Source organism: Mastomys coucha, unplaced genomic scaffold (assembly GCF_008632895.1).
Source record: "Mastomys coucha isolate ucsf_1 unplaced genomic scaffold, UCSF_Mcou_1 pScaffold11, whole genome shotgun sequence".
In the NCBI taxonomy this organism is placed as follows: domain Eukaryota; kingdom Metazoa; phylum Chordata; class Mammalia; order Rodentia; family Muridae; genus Mastomys; species Mastomys coucha.
In genome coordinates, this window is record NW_022196893.1 from 30,871,336 (window position 1) to 30,889,259 (window position 17,924).

The following is a 17,924-nucleotide window of genomic DNA, read 5'->3' on the forward strand; positions in this document are numbered from 1 at the left end:
CTCACCCACAGCCTCAGCCTCAGCCTCAGCCTCAGCCTCAGCCACAGCCTCAGCCTCACCCACAGCCTCAGCCTCAGCCTCACCCACAGCCTCAGCCACAGCCTCAGCCTCACCCATAGCCTCAGCCTCAGCCTCAGCCTCACCCACAGCCTCACCCACAGCCTCAGCCTCACCACTACAGGGGCAGAGATGCTCCTGCAGGAGCAGGTTAACAAAAGTAGATAACTCCAGAAATCAAATGTTTATTACCAGTGATTCATCAGTCTTGTCAAAGCTGATATCTGATAAAATGGAACCAGATTCATCAATCGTTGACAGTCTGGATTAAAAACAGTAACAGTGTTAGACATAGAACACCATAAAACATAAAAGCCACCAGCACCCGAAAGTCCTACTGGTCAGGTAACATGAGCGATGGAGCGAGCGAACAAGATGAAGCCTGAGCGGCCGTTAAGCGCAGACTAGCTCAGGGTACTGCAGCCAGGCCCACGGGGCTTTTCTTGCTGAGTGTGCCCTACAAGGACGCAGGCTGAGTCCAATCATGTCTGCCGCCTACAGTGGGTACTCCCAGCACTGGGCTTTTGAGTTCTGTTGTTGTTGTTGTTGTTGTTGCTTTATCTAAGACAAGGCCTCTAGCCCAGGCTGCCCAGGAACTTCTTTTGTCACAGGAGATGATTTTCAACTTCCCTAATGCTGGGATCACAAATGTGTAACTCCAGGCCCAGTTTGAAAGGTGCTGGGAACTGAGCAATACAGACTCTACTATCTGGGCCTACCCCCGACAGCACTGGCTTTTGAAGACATTAAGCCCAACCTAGAGATAGGGGTCCATGCAGGTACTTGTAGCATTTTCTATGTACAGGCAGAGGATCAGAAGTTCAAAGCCAGCCTGGGATATGAAAGACCCCCACCTCAAAATACAGGTTGTGTTGCGGGAGGGGGCTGAGAGATGCTCAGTGATTAAGAGCATATACTATTCTTCCAGGACTGGATGGAGTTCAGTTCCTGGCAGCTTTAATCTTCTATAGCTCTCATTCCAGGGACTCAGGACCTTCTTCTGATTTTCATAGGTACCCTGCACATATGGCTTACCTTCACACATAAATACTCATTTTTAATATTAAAAAAAAAAAGAAATCACAATCATATATTTTCTTATATTTTTGGTTGTGAGCCTAGCCTTTAACGACTGAGCCATCTCTCCAGCCCAATATATTTTCTTAATTATAGGTTCCACATGAGCTGGGCAGTCGCATCCCAGCTCTAATCTCAGCATTTGGGAGGAAGAGAAAGGTTGGCCACACCCTAAGGCTCTATCTTACCAAACCAAACAAAGTAAGATGCCCCACGGACCAACCAGCCTATAAAAACGAGTAACTCCAACGGTATAGCTGCTTCTTTTTTTGGGGGGGGGTTCGAGACAGGGTTTCTCTGTGTAGCCCTGTCTGTCCTGGAACTCACTCTGTAGACCAGGCTGGCCTCAAACTCAGAAATCCGCCTGCCTCTACCTCCCAAATGCTGGGATTAAAGGCGTGCACCACCGCCGCCCAGTGGTATGGCGCTTCTTATTTACTGTGCTACAAGTATCACATCCACAGCCTGGCTGAGACTGTTTTAGTGACTGTCTGTCTGGTCTTAGCTCCCAGCCGCAGTAAGAGCTCTCCAAAGAATAAACAGGCAGGTACTGCAGAACAGGCGCTGTCACCTTCTCAGTCCTTAATTACTGTACAGGAGTAGTTACTGTATATTGTACATATTGTATATGTATAATTTAACACCAACATCAAAATTGTACCCACAGTGAAACAACATCCTAAGCAAAGCTAAAGAACAATGAAAGCAAATGGGGGGTGGGCTTTTTGGCCTCTCTTCCTCCCTCAGCCCCCCTCCCCGCCCCCCTAAGGCTCTTTCTGCTTTGTTCAGCACACATCCTGGAAACAGTATATTTAAGAGATCAGAAAACGGGACTTGTGACAGCTGTGCTGCAGTGTGATCAGATAACAACAGATGCAGTCCCCCACCTATTGTTCCCAGCGTTGCCACTGGATGCTTGGCCTCGGTTGAGAAAAGCCAGAGCTGATTTTTGTTCCTCGCTTAGCTGAATACTGCCAGATGTGTCACACATGAGTATATCTCGAATCAGCTGAATCTGTTGTTCCTACAGGCCAAAGCAGAGTGAACATCATAACCAGAAAAGAGCTTCACCTCAAGTTTATGGCATAGGCAGAAGACATTAGGGACAGCATGCAAATGGGCCTTCAGGAAGGCATTACAACAATGGAATATTAATTCACATCAAGTCCAGACTGCGGCCGGCTTCTGATGAGTAAGGACAACCCCATAAGAACAGCAAGATCTCCGCTATGAGACCTTTAGATTAACCTGCTAATCCAAGGAGAATGATCTAGAATGAGAGCTCCAGAATAGATCTTAAAGTATTGTCTTTATCACAACAATTATTGGCTTCCTTTATGATCAAAGAAGTCAGACGCATGTTTCTCTATATGAAAGAACATTAAAATAGACACAAAGCTGTAATGCAGACAGTTTGGGCGTCCTGAGGCATCTACACTGAGCTAAAATGAATTAGTTCCCTTGAGTAATGCTTTCTATTGCACCATACACATCACAACACACTGTATTCCAGCCACACTGCTCAACTATGACTGTATCCAGCCCTTTATTCTGTGCTAGAAGAGAGCCTAGATGACAAAGGCCAGTGCCACCAATTCATAAAAGGACAATGTTCTTTGAATTTATAATAAACAATATAGGCTGGGCATGGTGGCATGTACCACGAAACCCATTATTCAGGAAGCAAGAGGCAGGAGGATCACCCCTGAGTTTAAGGTCATCAGGGATTATATAGTAGAACCCTATCTCAAAAGAAAGACAGACAGACAGACAGACACACACACACACACACACCCCTACAGAATAACAAATAAACTGTATTACATAAGTATTCTAGAATTTCCTTCTTGTTCCCATTTTTATTTTTATTTTTTTAAAAAAAGTAGTGCTAGAGTCTGGGGCTGTGAATGCCAGGCACACTTCACCAACTGCACTGCATCTTTAGCTGCTATAATTCTTTAAACTCTCATTTGAAACCTGTCTAGTGAAAAAGTTTCAAGCCTAAAGAAGAAAATAAATTTTCAAACTAAAAAACTGAAAGTTTCAAACTATGAAACCGAAGTCACAGGCTTCAGTTTCATCTCGAATCACAGGCAAGATGTCAAATGAGTTCTCTATGTAGAAGCAGAAAATGGGTCTATATGTTCAGTAGAAACGTTACCAGACATATCACCCGTGTGATATGCAAAGCGACACGTACCAGCTTTGCACATTCTGCCTCGGCTCGTTGTCTCCTTTTGATCTCCACATCCACTTGATTGCGGGCATGCTTCAGCTTAACGTCCAGAGCGCTCCGCCCAGTCTCTGCTTTCAACAACAGATCTTTGAATTTCTCCAGCTCCTGGTTGGTTCTTTGACATTTCTTTCGGATGTCCTCAAAGTCCTTCACAACCTGGATGAATTCAACTGAAGACAGGTAAAAACTTCAATAATCCAAGCAGCAAAGATACAGCTGTTCAAACAAGCAGGTCCTACAGTTAGCTCCACCCCAAATATCAAACAAGCAGGTCCTACAGTTAGCTCCATCCCAAATATCAAACAAGCAGGTCCTACAGTTAGCTCCATCCCAAATATAGTCTTGCTGGACTATGGCCAGACACAGCTGAAACTGACCAGGAACCAACCCTGTTTTTCACTTTGGACAACAGCTCAGTGGAAAGCAATGCCTGATTCCAAAGGCCACTCACTTTTGGCCTAACCAGGGCATCTGCTATGGATGGAGTATGTGACTCATTAGTCACCTGGCTCCAGATGTCACCTATGTTGAAAGCTCCTGAACAGAAGGTAATCAAAGAGGGACACCTTTGGGGTAGCTGTCACACACCACAACAGTCACATAAAACAAAATAACCTCCTTCACAGTAACATATTGCTGTGCCAGAGTTAAATGGCAAATTCAGGTATAACTGCTACAGTATGCTCTAGTAGATGTGGATAAATATTATAGCTATCTAAAGCTTATAATTCCATTCAGTGATAATTATACAAATATTGATTAGAAAGTAAAGAGCCAGTTGCTTTGCTGAAGGGTTAGTAAACACTCCAGGATAATGGCAGAAATGATCACACTGGCTCTTGGAAAGTCACTGGTGGCAGAATGGGGACTCTGTTCAAACGTCTGCAAAGACGACACTCCTAAGCAGCATGAAGCACCTCAAAGCTAGACACGCAGCAGCACTCAATTTTATCTCCTGCTGCTGGGAAAGACTGCCCTAAAGTGAGTGCGCCAACTGCCTCACAGCTCCTGAGTTAAGCTCAGCCTCCTACAGCATCCTAGAGCATGAAACCAAGCCACACTCACACGAAGCTACCACATTTATGGGAGTTTTAGGTAGGGCATTTTTGCTATACAAATTTAAACCATGTACAGAAATATACAACATACAAACAATTTTAATGTGACTAAACTTCTTAGTATACAAACTCATAAAGAGAAATTGAGCCAGGCCCATGGTGGCGCACACCTTTTATCCCAGCACTCAGGAGGCAGAGGCAGGCGGATTTCTAAGTTCGAGGCCAGCATGGTCTACAGAGTGAGTTCCAGGACAGCCAGGGCTACACAGAGAAACCCTGTCTCCAAAAACCAGGAAGGAAGGAAGGAAGGAAGAAAGGAAGGAAGGAAGGAAGAAAGGAAGGAAGGAACTAAGTAGGTCATAAGGGAACTTATATTAGCAGCAGATTAATTTTAGCAAAATAAGACAGTATGAAAATTATCTTAGGCAACGTAAATACCAAGCATCAAAAATTAGGGCTAGAGCCAGGCGGTGGTGGCGCACGCCTTTAATCCCAGCACTTGGGAGGCAGAGGCAGGTGGATTTTTGAGTTCGAGGCCAGCCTGGTCTACAAAGTGAGTTCCAGGACAGCCAGGGCTATAGAGAGAAACCCTGTCTCGAAAAACCAAAAAAAAAAAAAAAAAAATTAGGGCTAGAAAGAAGGCTCATCAGTTAAGAGCACTGGCTGCTTTTCCAGAGACCCAGGTTCAATTCCCAGCAACCCTATGGCGGCTCACACCTGTCTAACTCTAGTTGCAGGGAATCTGACACCCTCACACAGACATGCATACAGTCAAAACATCAATGCACATAAATTTTAAAATTTAAGCCGGGCAGTGGTGACACACGCCTTTAATCCCAGTACGTGGGAGGCAGAGGCAAGCGGGTTTCTGGGTTCGAGGCCAGCCTGGTCTACAGAGTGAGTTCTAGGACAGCCAGGGCTACACAGAGAAACCTTGTCTGGAAAAAAAAAAGGGAAAAAAAAGTTTTAAAATTTAGAAAAGGATTAAAAAAAAAAATCACAGCTAGGTGTGGTGGTGCACACCTTTGGTCCCAGCACTTGGAGACTAAAGGTAAGAGGCGAGGCAGGCAGATCTCTTTAAGTTCAAAGCCAGCCTGGTCTACATGGTAGGTTCCAGGACAGCCAGGACTTAGGAGACTGAGGGAGAAAGAACAGAGCTTTTAGGCCAGCCTGGGCTACTTAGTGAACTGGATGTGTGCCTATGCGGGAGCATGAAGAACACTGCTGCAGAGGTGGCTTTGTGCTTGGAGTCAGGAGGGCGAGGACTACCATGACTTCAACTGTCTGGGTTATAGTATGAGACCAACCCTCTTTTTTTTTTCCAGGCAGGGTTTCTCTGTGTAGCCCTGGCTGTCCTGGAACTCACTCTGTAGACTAGGCTGTCCTGGAACTCAGAAATCCACCTGCCTCTGCCTCTCAAGTTCTGGGATTAAAGGAGTATGTCACCACCACCCAGCTGAGACCGACCCTCTTAAAACAGAAAAAAGCAACATGCTTAGAAATCCAGATTTTTCCCACTTCATGGAATAAGAAAATGGTAATTAATACTCAGTATTCTATGAAAAGACACCCAAGAAAGAAGAAAGAAATAGAATGCAAGAAAGCAAGCTAGCTTTCATAAAGGTCACTTAAAAACATGAACAGGAAAAAAAACAAACAAATAAACAAACAAAACGTGAACAGTAGCTCAGAGGTAGGAAGGACCTGAGTCACCGTCCTAGCACCCATCTCGGGGTAGCCTACAACATCCAGTAACTACAGCTCCAGAGGCCCCCTTGCCCTCCTCTGTCTCCCATGGCACCCCGACACACAGAACACATTGTAATAGCCTTTTGGCTTTGGCCATAAGTAGCCATCATTTTTTTTTTTTTTTTTTTTTTTTTTTTAGGGAACCTGAAAGTATACCAGCTTTCAAATTTCAACACACTTCGGCATTAGAAAGAACAGATCTGCTGGGCTTCCTTTCTGTCTCCCCCATACTTCCTCCCCATCCCCCACGGCCCACCTCGGAATGACTTACTGCTCTCATTTCCTTCATTGATAATCTCCAACCGGCGCACAAGCTGCTCAAACAGAGTCCACAAATTCACCATTGCAGTATCCATCTTTCTGTCAAGAAATCAAATATACATTATAGGAAACTGCTTTCTTCTCCCCTTTACAGGATTCAGCATCAATCTAATAAATCCATCAGTGACCAACACCTGGACTCTCCTATCTACAACCACCATTATAAGAATCTCAAGCCAATATTCCCCCCTCGTCGATTAAGAGATCTGCCTATGCTAGGATTAAAGGATGCATAATCATACCAGGCTGCTTGTTTATATTTTAAGACAATCTTGCACTGTGTTGTTCAGGCTGGCCTTGAACTCACAATCTTCCTGCCTCAGCCTTCCAAGTGCTGAGATTACAAGCACGTGCCAGATTGAAGCTGCAGTAAAAGACTCACTCATGAATCCAGGCTGTGGTGGTACACGCCTTTAGATTTAGTCTTGAGATGCAAAGGCAAGCAGTCTGAGTTTGAGTTCCAAGAGACAGAGAAACCCTGTCTCCAAAAGCAAAAACAAAGATTCCCTTATAAACTAGAAGCCATTGGAAAGCACTGAGGACATCTGCCTTCCTGTCTACATCTACGCCCCTTACTCCTCATAAAGAAGCTGGTGCTAATTGCCTTCAGTAGGAATGAGCATGCCAATGGATTGTAAATAACACAAAATGTGGTTCTTCAAATCTAAGTTAACATTTTTGGTTACTTTAATATTTCAGACATTGAAAACCTATAATCTAACTTAAAATGTTTATTTCTAATTTCACTTTTGGCTAATGTCCTGTCACAACTGTCTCTTAAAAGGCAGGACGTGGTCAGCACATTTCTCACCAATGGCACAGGTGACATCACACAGTGATTAAGTAGGGAAACTGCCAGCTCAGCAGCACAAGAACTATTTCTGTAGTGCGGGCTCTCTGTCGGACTGCATGCAGGGACTGTGTCTATAAATCTATACTAAGTACAGGCGAAGGATTATGTTATAGCACTCTGGCATCAGAGAGACAGAACGCCACCTCATAGTCAGGGCCGAGGACAGAGCATTCCTAGTGTGCTCTGTAAAGGGGATTTCAGGCTTTGTGCTCCCCCAAAGACCCGCTAAACATTACATTAAAAGCTCAGGCCTTCCAGGCAGCTCCGTTCCAAATAAACTTCAGCCAGGAATGGACTAGAAAAGTAAGTTCATTTAGTGGTCAAGAAGGACATTTACTGAATATGACAAAAATTATAAAAAGAAAGTAGTCAAATTTCACCCCAAAATAAAATATTCTTAGAAACCCATTAGAGGATTCTCATGCCTTTCTTACCGCTGATGCTCTAAGTCACCACTTTATCTATCTAAAACAGTTTCAGAACTCTATTTTGAATTTTAGCAATTTTTGTAAATGTTTGTAAGACAAGCTAGGACACTAGGAAATGGACAAAGGAAAAGAAACAAACAAAAAAAAAAAAAAAAAAAAAAAAAAAAAAAAAAAAAACTCCACAAAGAACAAAAGAATGTGTGAGCATAAAAATATTTTGTATTAAACACTACAGAAATATTCATTTGTAGTTATGAAACAACTGCTACAATAGTAAATAAAATGAAATAAATCCTAGCAGCTCCAAGCTTCTGCAGTATCACCTGAACAGAGCTGGAACCATGCTCTTCAAATGGCAACAGATCTGGTTCCAGGCAACTGACCATGGCAAGCTGCTAAGCAACCAAACTAACCCTGCATCGCACAGGCATGGTGTTAAGGCCAGCAGGAAGACACGTGGAAAGCATGGGGTCCACAGACTTAACAAACCCACAGGCAGGTGCTGCAGAGCAGAACACTCAGCATTGATTCACATGATCATCTCCTCTGGCTCCAGTAAACATGGAGGCTACTGGCCAGCAGCTTTAACACGGGATATTGATCTCTTCTACCTCAAAATCCTAAGTGAACCCTGCTTCTACCTCAACATCATAAGTAGTTCCTGCAATTCAAAACAAGAAAACTTCTGCTAAGGGACTCAGACAAGCAGTTTCTGCTGCAACCATGATGTTGAAAATGGAGAGAGTGGCTTTTCTTGTTTTTGAGACCTGGCCTGGAACCCAGAGATCTGCCTGTCACTGGATTTAAAGGTGTGTACCACCACAGCAGGCAGGCGTGGTACTGTGTACTAAAAGCTCAGTACTAGAGATAAAGGCAGAATGGTCACTCGCTCCAGGCCAGGAGGGCACATGACAAGACCTCGTCTCAAAATAATCACCAAAAATGTGTCTTAAATGACAGTAAGACCTGACCTGACCCTCTCTGCTTGTGCCCCTCCACAATGCATGCTGAAACTGAATTCCCCATTGCAGCAGAACTAGGGATCAAGGAAGTGGGGTGCCCTTGGAAAAGGGCCTGAAGGACTCCGTGGCTCTACTGCTCTTCTGCCACATGAGATCATAATAAGGCTTCATCATGGAAACAGGAAATCCTGACCGAGTAGTCTCCTAGCACTTTCACCTTGACTTTCTAATCTCTAAGAAATAAATGCCTGTTTGGGGATGGGAGAGGTAAAGGGAGAGCGCCACCCATGGTGTGCCTGATGCACAAGCATGAGGCCCCTAGGCTGATCCTCAGCGCCCATGGCTCAGAGGCTAAGGACTCTCCTGCACAAGCCTAACACCCCTGTTCAACCCCACAACCAAACACGAGGACTTCCCAGTTACCCTCTGACCAACACCTGCATGCCGTGCCAGGTACACACACTACCCACACAGACAGAATGAAAAGGAGAAACAAGCAGGGCGGCGGTGCCGCACACCTGTAATCCCAGCACTTGGGAGGCAGAGGCAGGTGGATTTCTGAGTTCGAGGCCAGCCTGGTCTACAGAGTGAGTTCCAGGCCAGCCAGGGCTACACAGAGAAACCCTGTCTCGAAAAAAACAAAAACAACAACAACAAAAAAAAACAAAAAAAAAGAAGAAGAAAGAAAAAGAGAAGCCAACTCTGAGCTGAGCAGGTGATGTACACTTACAATCTTTGCCCTGAGGAAGCAACAGAAGGATTCCTAGAGTGCACCCCCAGGCCTCAGTGAGACTGGGCAGGTGTGGTGACGCAGGACTTTCCCTCCATCATTTATCCCAGCACTGGGAAGGCAGAGGCAGTCAGGTCTCTGTGAGTTAAGGCCACACACAGTAAGACCCTATCTCAAATAAACAAGGCAAAAGCCCACAGTGGACAGCTCCCCGGGGAACAGCCCACGGTGGACAGCTCCCCGGGGAACAGCCCACGGTGGACAGCTCCCCGGGGAACAGCCCACGGTGGACAGCTCCCCGGGGAACAGCCCACGGTGGACAGCTCCCCGGGGAACAGCCCACGGTGGACAGCTCCCCGGGGAACAGCCCACGGTGGACAGCTCCCCGGGGAACAGCCCACGGTGGACAGCTCCCCGGGGAACAGCCCACGGTGGACAGCTCCCCGAGGAACAGCCCACGGTGGACAGCTCCCCGAGGAACAGCCCACAGTGGACAGCTCCCCGAGGAACTCCACTGGAGGCTGACCTGGTTCCTGTGTACACACACAAAATAAATATTCTTCATAAATTACCCAATTTAAGTATTTTGTTACAGCAGCAGAGATAAAAAGAGTCCTCACATTTACTCAAGCTTCTTTAGTTTGTTATTACTCTGTTCCTGTGGTAATTCCAGGAGTAAGGTTGGCTTACTGTGGTTTTGTTTTGAGACAGCCCAGGCTGGCTTTGAACTCATAGCACTCCTACAACAACTGCTGATGTTATAAGGCATGAGCCACTCTGCCCAGCTAAAAGCAAGCAGCAGTCTCTTACAACAAAGCTGATTCCAAAACCACATATTTACATGGTGCACTGCTGTGCTGTGGTACCTGTCATAGAATGGAGATGGTTATTAAAGTCTAAGGCTCTAGTGTAGGCAGAGAGGCATTCTTGGCTCTGTCAGTTACTGCGGGCTTACCAGCAGTCCAGGTATCCTTCCCAGTGCCAAACCTTACTAACTGAATCCCTAAAGTCTCTGAATTCATCTCACTACTCTACTCCAGCCGCCACTCAGGCTCTGATAGCTCGCCACACAATTTCTCTCCAGTCTGTCAACTAAAGCGCTGGAGTTCTCAAGGACACTCTAGTGTTGAACCTCCCTGAGATACCATTTTCCCTTCTCCTTCACATACATCAACTGTCCTACTGACTCCTGGGTGTAACTGTTGGTTCTTGAGACAAGGTCTCATCATGCAGTCTATGCTAGCCTGAACTCGATCTATAGACCAGGCTGGCCTTGAACTCAAGATACAACTGCCTCTGCCTCCTGAATGGTAGGACAAAAGGTGTATAACACCAGGCCTGGCTCTCACTCCCAAATTTCATCTTCCTATTTTCATGTTCAGTTCCAAATTTCAGAAATATCTTTGGTTTCTCCCTTTTCTGCTGACTTTTCTCATAGATGGGTCAGAGCCTCCTCATCCCATGCAATTGTCACTGCTCAGTTGGATTGACTTCCTGAACTGTCCCTTCCTGCTTCCAACATCCCCCCCCAGCCCATCCCCCAGCACTCTTATCAGTTGCTATTCAGACACACTAGTTTGGTTTTGTTTGTTTGTTTGTTTGTTTGTTTTTTGGTTTTTCAAGACATGGTTTCTCTGTGTAGCCCTGGCTGTCCTGGAACTCACTCTGTAGACCAGGCTGGCCTCTTAACTCAGAAATCCGCCTGCCTCTGCCTCCCAAGTGCTGGGATTAAAGGCGTCACCACCACCCGTCCATTTACAGAGAAGAAAGGACACTACCTACCTCAAAAGAGAATGCAAATGTAGGTGAAAAGTTCTAATGTACAGAAAGCAGGAGAAAGTTCTAATGTACAGAAAGCAGGAGTGGGTCTGTGTGTGGCTCTGGGTCTGATAGCTGCTAATTAGACCCTGGAAGAGTGATTCGCAACTCTAGTAATTTCCCAAGTTGTCTAGACTGTCTCCACATGAGGCTCCACTAAATTCAGAAGCACAGACAATTTTTTAAAATAGTACTACATAATATTTAATATATGCCTTTGCTGTGAATTGAGTACTAAACTTGACATTTCACATTTTTTCTTCATGTGAATCTAATTAACTAAGCTGCCATTTCACAGACAACTTAAAGGCTCAGAAACCTGAAATGACTAAGCGCTGAGCCCCCAGTGACACCCAGGTGTCTGTTTTCTTCCTACCTTAACACATTAAAATGTTATAAAGCACCCACCGTCGTATATGCTGCAGATTTTCTCAGACACCTGCAAATCCTAACAGTCACAAAGCACGGCCATGTGTGTAAACACAGATGCCAGCTAGAACCCAGACCAAAAAGACTGCAAACTTCTGACCCGTCAAACAAGCTGCTCCAGAAGAAGCTCCTGATTATGAAGAAAGCTGATTTTCCCTCCTCTAATGTTAGGTTTGAGAATCAGAACTTGGTTTAGTAAAGTACACTCCTCTCTCTATGCTGAAGCTCATATAGTCTTACAGAAGTGACTCTCAGGAATTCTTTATAGACGACAAACCACCCCTCTGCATCACGACTGACTCTCAAATCGTAATGTGGGGGGGCAAAACTCACTCAGCCTTTTCAGTGTCAGTTAAATTTCCTGCTGGGCCACATTTGCACCCTCCCCCCTTTATTATTTAGCAGCATGGCTAGGAGAGGCAGTACTGAGAGCAAACAGAAGCAGTCGAGCTGTAGAGCGCTGCTCTCAGCTTGGAGCAGCTGTCCCTTGCCAAGCAGAGGCTGCTGCCTTTTGACAACACTGCAAAGGCCCTTGTGTGAGCATGGGGATCTGTTTATAGAGCACTTTAAACAAAAGGTGCCCAGAATCTCAGCTGCTATTGATGGGGAGCCTCAGAGGTGGCGAAGTCACTGTGCTACATTCCCAATCTGTGAGTATCCCTAAGGGAGCAATCTGGCAACACTAGGAGAAAGACTCAGCTCCTATGATTGCTTTGAGCCTCCAGTTTAATTTCGGTCACCTGGGAAAGAGACAGACAGTCCTCCAGAACAACACACTATTACGGATCTTACTGCAGGGGATCCTGGGAAAGCATCTATACTCGTCCTACAAACAACATTATTAAGAAAACTATATATCAGGTATTTTTAGACGTATCAAGAGGGTTACATCACATAAGCAGAAGACAAAGCATTGGCAGATTGCTTGATTTTTTTTCCAGCAGAGTATTTTAATGGAAAACATTATCATATACGTTGCTGTCTGGAGACTCCCAAGACAGTGTAGGTTTCCTGCTGCCACAGACATACTCCCAAAGACCAGCTCGGACTAAGGTGCTTTCATTCAAAAGCACTTGAGAACAATTCATTTCCCTAAGTGTCAGGCTTCTGCTCTGTTTCAGAGGCTCCATCCAACTGACAGAAGAAATTCTACCGTGAGGCCAAACTTTCCTATGAGCAAGTCTACTGCAGAAAGAGTACAAAGAATGCTCCCAGCCCAGTGAGTGAAGACCAGAGTGAGGGAGGGAGAACTGGAGTGATGGCAAGTTCACACACTGCTGCTGTTTCCTGTGAGGCCTACCCAGTCTGTCTTAGCAATCACAGCCCTTTCCTAAGGACTGCAGCTCAGGCAGTCATACCTCACAATGGGAATATGTGGGGCACAGCACAAAGCTCATCAGCCTCAGCCAGCCCTCTGCCCAGCATATGCCATCACAGCTCCACAGCAGGGCACACAGGGTTTGATTGTTGGCATCTTGTTTCCACTGAGCTAGCACTAAAGAGGTGGGCTACCATTGCTCTAGTCACTCTCTTTGAATTCAGTTTCTCAGTCACCCTCTGCCGCAGTCTCTAGCAGGGGCAGTTTCCCCACCTCATCTCCCCCACCCCTGGGAATTTACTTCTCAGTTTACTCTCCACCAGCCACACTATTTTAAACTCGGCCTTTCCCATAACTCCGGGTTTATTCTGCTGCAGAGCACTTGTCTTAGTTTGCTGTCTGCAGAGCCCTGGTATCTAGAACAGTGCCTAGGGCTTGGTGACCTGACACTCACTCAATGAGTGAACCTTCTCAAGGCCAGTTTTCTTCCTCAGGTTTAAGGTGAGTCCTTGCAACAGGTTTCTAATTAATGTAGCATGATATAAAAACCTTATAGGGAGGAGGGGCTGCTGGAGAGATGGCTCAGCAGTTAAGGCTGAGTGAAAAGCACTGGCTGCTTTTTCAGAAGATCTAGGTTCAATTCCAAGCACCCACATGGCAGCTCACAACTGTCTGTAGCTCCATCCCCAGGGGGATCTGACACGCTCACACAGATATACATGCAGTCAAATTACCAATATTTAAAAAATAAAAATATATAAAAGATTCTGCCACATGCCCCACATAAGGAGATTTCATACACACACACGGCTTTTGCTAAATACTGCCAGAGTATTTTCTAAAACTGTAGTAACTGACTATGGTGGCATGTGCCTCTGTAACCCCAGCTACTCTGGTAGCTGAGGCAGGGTAATCCTGATTGGAAGCCAGCCAAGGTAATATAGAAAGACTATATTGAACTAAAACTTTTGTCAACTTAAATTCCCAGAGTAAAAAGCCAGTGTTAAGAATTCTATAAAACAGCCAGGCGGTGGTGGCGCACGCCTTTAATCCCAGCACTTGGGAGGCAGAGGCAGGCGGATTTCTGAGTTAAGAGGCCAGCCTGGTCTACAGAGTGAGTTCCAGGACAGCCAGGGCTACACAGAGAAACCTTGTCTCAAAAAACCAAAAAAAAAAAAAAAAAAAAAAAAAAAAAAAAAAAAAATCTATAAAACTATCTCAAAAAACAAAAAGCAAAACAGAACCAAAACAGAATAAGGCTAAGATTAGAGCTTGTGTATTTGTAGAGAGTTCGACAGAATGTCTCAGATCTTCAGCCAAACTATCTGAGTGATCTTTGGGTCCACTAACACACCAGCCACCTCCTAGTGACTATCAGATGAAGTTTTGGCCTGAATTAACTGCCTTTCACCTGGGGAATGGCAGTGCACACCTTGAATCCCAGTGCTTGGGAGACACAGAGGCAGGCAGATCTCTGTGCATTCCAGGACATACAGAGCTGTTACATACCGCAAAACCCTGTCTCCGAATTTAAAACAGAAACAGGCACACACCTACCTTTCATCCACCCAGAAGCTAAGCTGGCCAGCGGACAGCACAAGAGTCCCCATCATTACTGCACCCCAGCAGCCTGACATGCAGCCTCATCGTCAACAGAGTTTTTAAGGGCTAGTAGAAGGCAGTCTTACTTGAACTGACATGTAGGGTTGTGCTGGCCTGTAGCTTAGCTGATACCATGCCTGTCTGGCATGACAACCCCTGGTTTCTGTCCTCAACACTGCAAATACTGAGAATGGTGGATGGTGGATCACACATGTAATCGCCAAATTATCCTGTAATGCCTGTTATCCCAGCACTTCAGGGACAGGAGGATTAGAAGTTCAAGGTTATCCCTTGGCTGCAAGAGGCCACCAGCCTGGGCTACATTAAGACATCATCACACATACACGGAGTCCAGTTTACTTAGGAATGATAACTCTCTCTCTTTCTTTTTGAGGCACAAAAACAAAGCTCTCACTCCGAGGGATATGAGTGTTCCTTCTTGAGCCAAATGTAAGTGACCCTGGCTCGTGAACATGAATCCGGAATACCTAAATACCATGTTGTGATAGTGATTCTCACTAAGCTTTATAGTTAAGAACAAGCCGTCATAAACCAAGGAACGCTTAAAGACACTCTGGTAGGCGCTCCAAGAGGGTTTCTGATGCTTGCCAGATTACAGTCTTGGCTTTTCTGTTGGTGGAAACTGTTAATACACCCCAAAGGCAGTGACAGAGTCGGGCAATAAATTATTAAAAGGGGGGGCTGAAAAATCACCCGAATTTGCAACATTCCAACTCGCCACAACTAATTAGCCTTGTGGGAGACAGCCTAGAAGGCAGCGGCTCTCCACTTGAGGCCGCCGGGTTCCTCAAACACCCGACTTGCCCCTCGGAAGAGACTGCTGCTCGGAAAAGGGTACGAGGGGCTCTCTCCCGGCCACTCCCAGCTCCCAGCTCGCCGGGACCACCTGGAGGGAACCACACCCGCACCGTCGGGCCACGCCTCGAAAGGACGCCCCCGGCTTCGCACGCAGCGCCAAGCCGAGAGCAGCCCCCTCCCCGCGCCCGCCGCCCGCTCGCGGCCTCCACCGGCTTACCGAGGCTGCCGGCCCCGCGCACACGCAACCCCGTTCGGCCCGCGACGCTCACTCTCCGGCCGCCGCGCCCCAGGAGGGCTGCTATCCACCCGCGGCGCGCCTCACTAACGGCAGTACGAAAGCGCGCCGCCAGATCCGGTTCAAAATCGCGCACCAGCCAATCACAGAGGAGATCATACTCTCGAAGACGCACGTGTCAGGGCCAAAGGGGGCGGGCGCAAAACGGAGTGAGCATGCGCATCACATCAGCGAGACGCCCGGAAGGGGCCATTTTGACTAAGGGCACACTTTTGCAGGGGTAGTGGGTGTTTCATGGCCCGTGTGGGACTCACACTCCAGGCTCCGGCACCCTTCCTTGCAATTATTCTAATGACCTGTTGACTAATTGCATATTACTCTTGCCTCCTATCTCCCCAGGCAGGCAAATAGGACTCTTGGAAACTAATAACTGAATAGTTTCGGGTCTCACTGTAGAATAGGAAGAATTCCAGAAGCAGAAAGAGCAGCAATCATTTTAACCATATTTACTGAGCTATAATTATCCCTCCATTCATTCACGCATTCATTCAGACTTCTATTTGATGCACAGTAAGTATGCCAACTTTATAGCAAGCACTCTGCTTAGAATAAAAAAAAAAATACAGATCATGTGGTCTCTGCTTTCCAGTAGCTATGAATGGGGGAAGACAGCTCAAGAAAACAAATAGAAATGCAAAATGAAGTGTTATAATCCCATCTAATAAATGGCACTTAAAATTTGGCGTTGTATTGGTACAGAGACTTTGAAACTTTTAAAGATCTGGACCCAACATCAGAAATGCACTTTACATACAACAGCGAACTATTCTTCTTAATCTATTAGTGTATTCCTAATGTTTCTGTTCCTTTTTTGTTATTTCTCTCTGTTGGAGTCCCTTCCTTCCTGAATTTACCAATTACTGGTAGGTGTGGCTACTAGCAACTTGACAAAATACTTGGCTAGCTAGAGCTTACTAGAAACAACCAGGGACATGCCTTTAATCCTAGCACAGCAGAGGCAGGCAGATTTCTGTAAACTCAAGGCCAGCCTGGTCTGCCTCGGAAGTCTAATCCCCAAGGGAGCCACCCTTCCTTGAGCTCTTTACAACTGCGGTATTTTAAAAGGCAGTTCTGTGTGGGCGTGGTGGCACACACCCATAGCCCCAGCACTTAAGGAGTGGAGGCTGAGGGATCAAGACCAGCCTAAAACAAACAAGAAAGCAGATCTAACCATGGCTCTTCCTTGCTGAAAACCATTAATTATTGCACTTCACCACTCCTCCTTAAAAAAAGATCAGGGTGCCAGGCAATGGTGGCGCATGCCTTTAATCCCAGCACTTAGAAGGCAGAGGCAGGCAGATTTCTGAGTTCGAGGCCAGCCTGGTCTACATAGTGGACAGCCAGGGCTATACAGAGAAACCCTGTCAAAAAAAAAAAAAAAAAAAGGAGATGGGGTCCTTGACAGGGTCCCCTAGCCTGTGCTTCCATGGTCCCCTGCTGCCCTTCCCCGCTCCCTCCATTTACAGGTCCCGAATTGCACCAAGCTACTCCTAGCACCCAGAGCTTTCCTCTCCGTGTTTCATCTGCCCCTTCCCCCTCTTCATTTGACTAAGTCCTCCTTTCTGTCCTTTGAGTGGCTTGGATTTAACCGCTTTCTTCAGAGGAGTCTACGCTCCCTGCCTCTCTGCTTTTGCTATAAGCACTAGCTCCCCCGACCCCCGGAAACCACCCCCCGTGTGAGTTACCTCATCTTTTTCTGATTCTTTTAATTACTTTTGTAGGGCCTTCCACGTGCTAACTGTGCTTTGGCTCAGGCATCTATAAGTAGAAATGATGTCTGTCTCTTGGGGTCTTTAGAGGAATACTCAGACGTCCTTTGTAAAACTAAGCACATGTCCCAGCACAAAGTAAGTGCTCAGTAGACGTCCCTTGCCTTGCTGGCAGTCCATCGGCTTAGGAGACCCCTATGATCTATTGCTGCATTTGGCACGGTGGGCAGCCCCAAGAAAATCATTCAAGTGCCGGTGAGTTGAGCTCTACCAGATGGTGGCAGTATTTCATCCCACCACCCAATCTACTTGTTCAAAAGATGCCTGGTGGCGGGCAGGCGGGGTTGGGCGTGGGTGGGGCGGGAACGGGATGGAGATTCTGTCCTCCACCCAAACCCGGGAGCCAAGCACCACCTCACTCAGCCCCTTTTGCCTGCTGCACCAGACTGGTGAGGAAAAAAAT

General features: G+C 46.3%; 1 protein-coding gene across 6 annotated transcripts in view; it reads right to left on the reverse strand.

Annotated features, from left to right (window-relative positions):
- Racgap1 (Rac GTPase activating protein 1) overlaps positions 1-17,924 on the reverse strand; it is a 51,131-nt gene that overhangs the window by 16,386 nt on the left and 16,821 nt on the right. For 2 of the 6 annotated variants that reach the window (XM_031355516.1, XM_031355506.1), the window contains 4 exons: positions 6,449-6,537; positions 3,335-3,540; positions 2,022-2,158; positions 250-319 (listed from right to left, as the gene is read on the reverse strand). In XM_031355516.1, the coding sequence (XP_031211376.1) occupies positions 250-319; positions 2,022-2,158; positions 3,335-3,540; positions 6,449-6,533 (498 nt within the window). In that variant the 5' untranslated portion in view covers positions 6,534-6,537. Of the gene's footprint in view, positions 1-249; positions 320-2,021; positions 2,159-3,334; positions 3,541-6,448; positions 6,538-15,545; positions 15,642-15,674; positions 15,790-17,924 lie in introns of those variants that run through there. The other 4 variants (XM_031355525.1, XM_031355541.1, XM_031355531.1 and 1 more) reach the window with 4 other exon arrangements.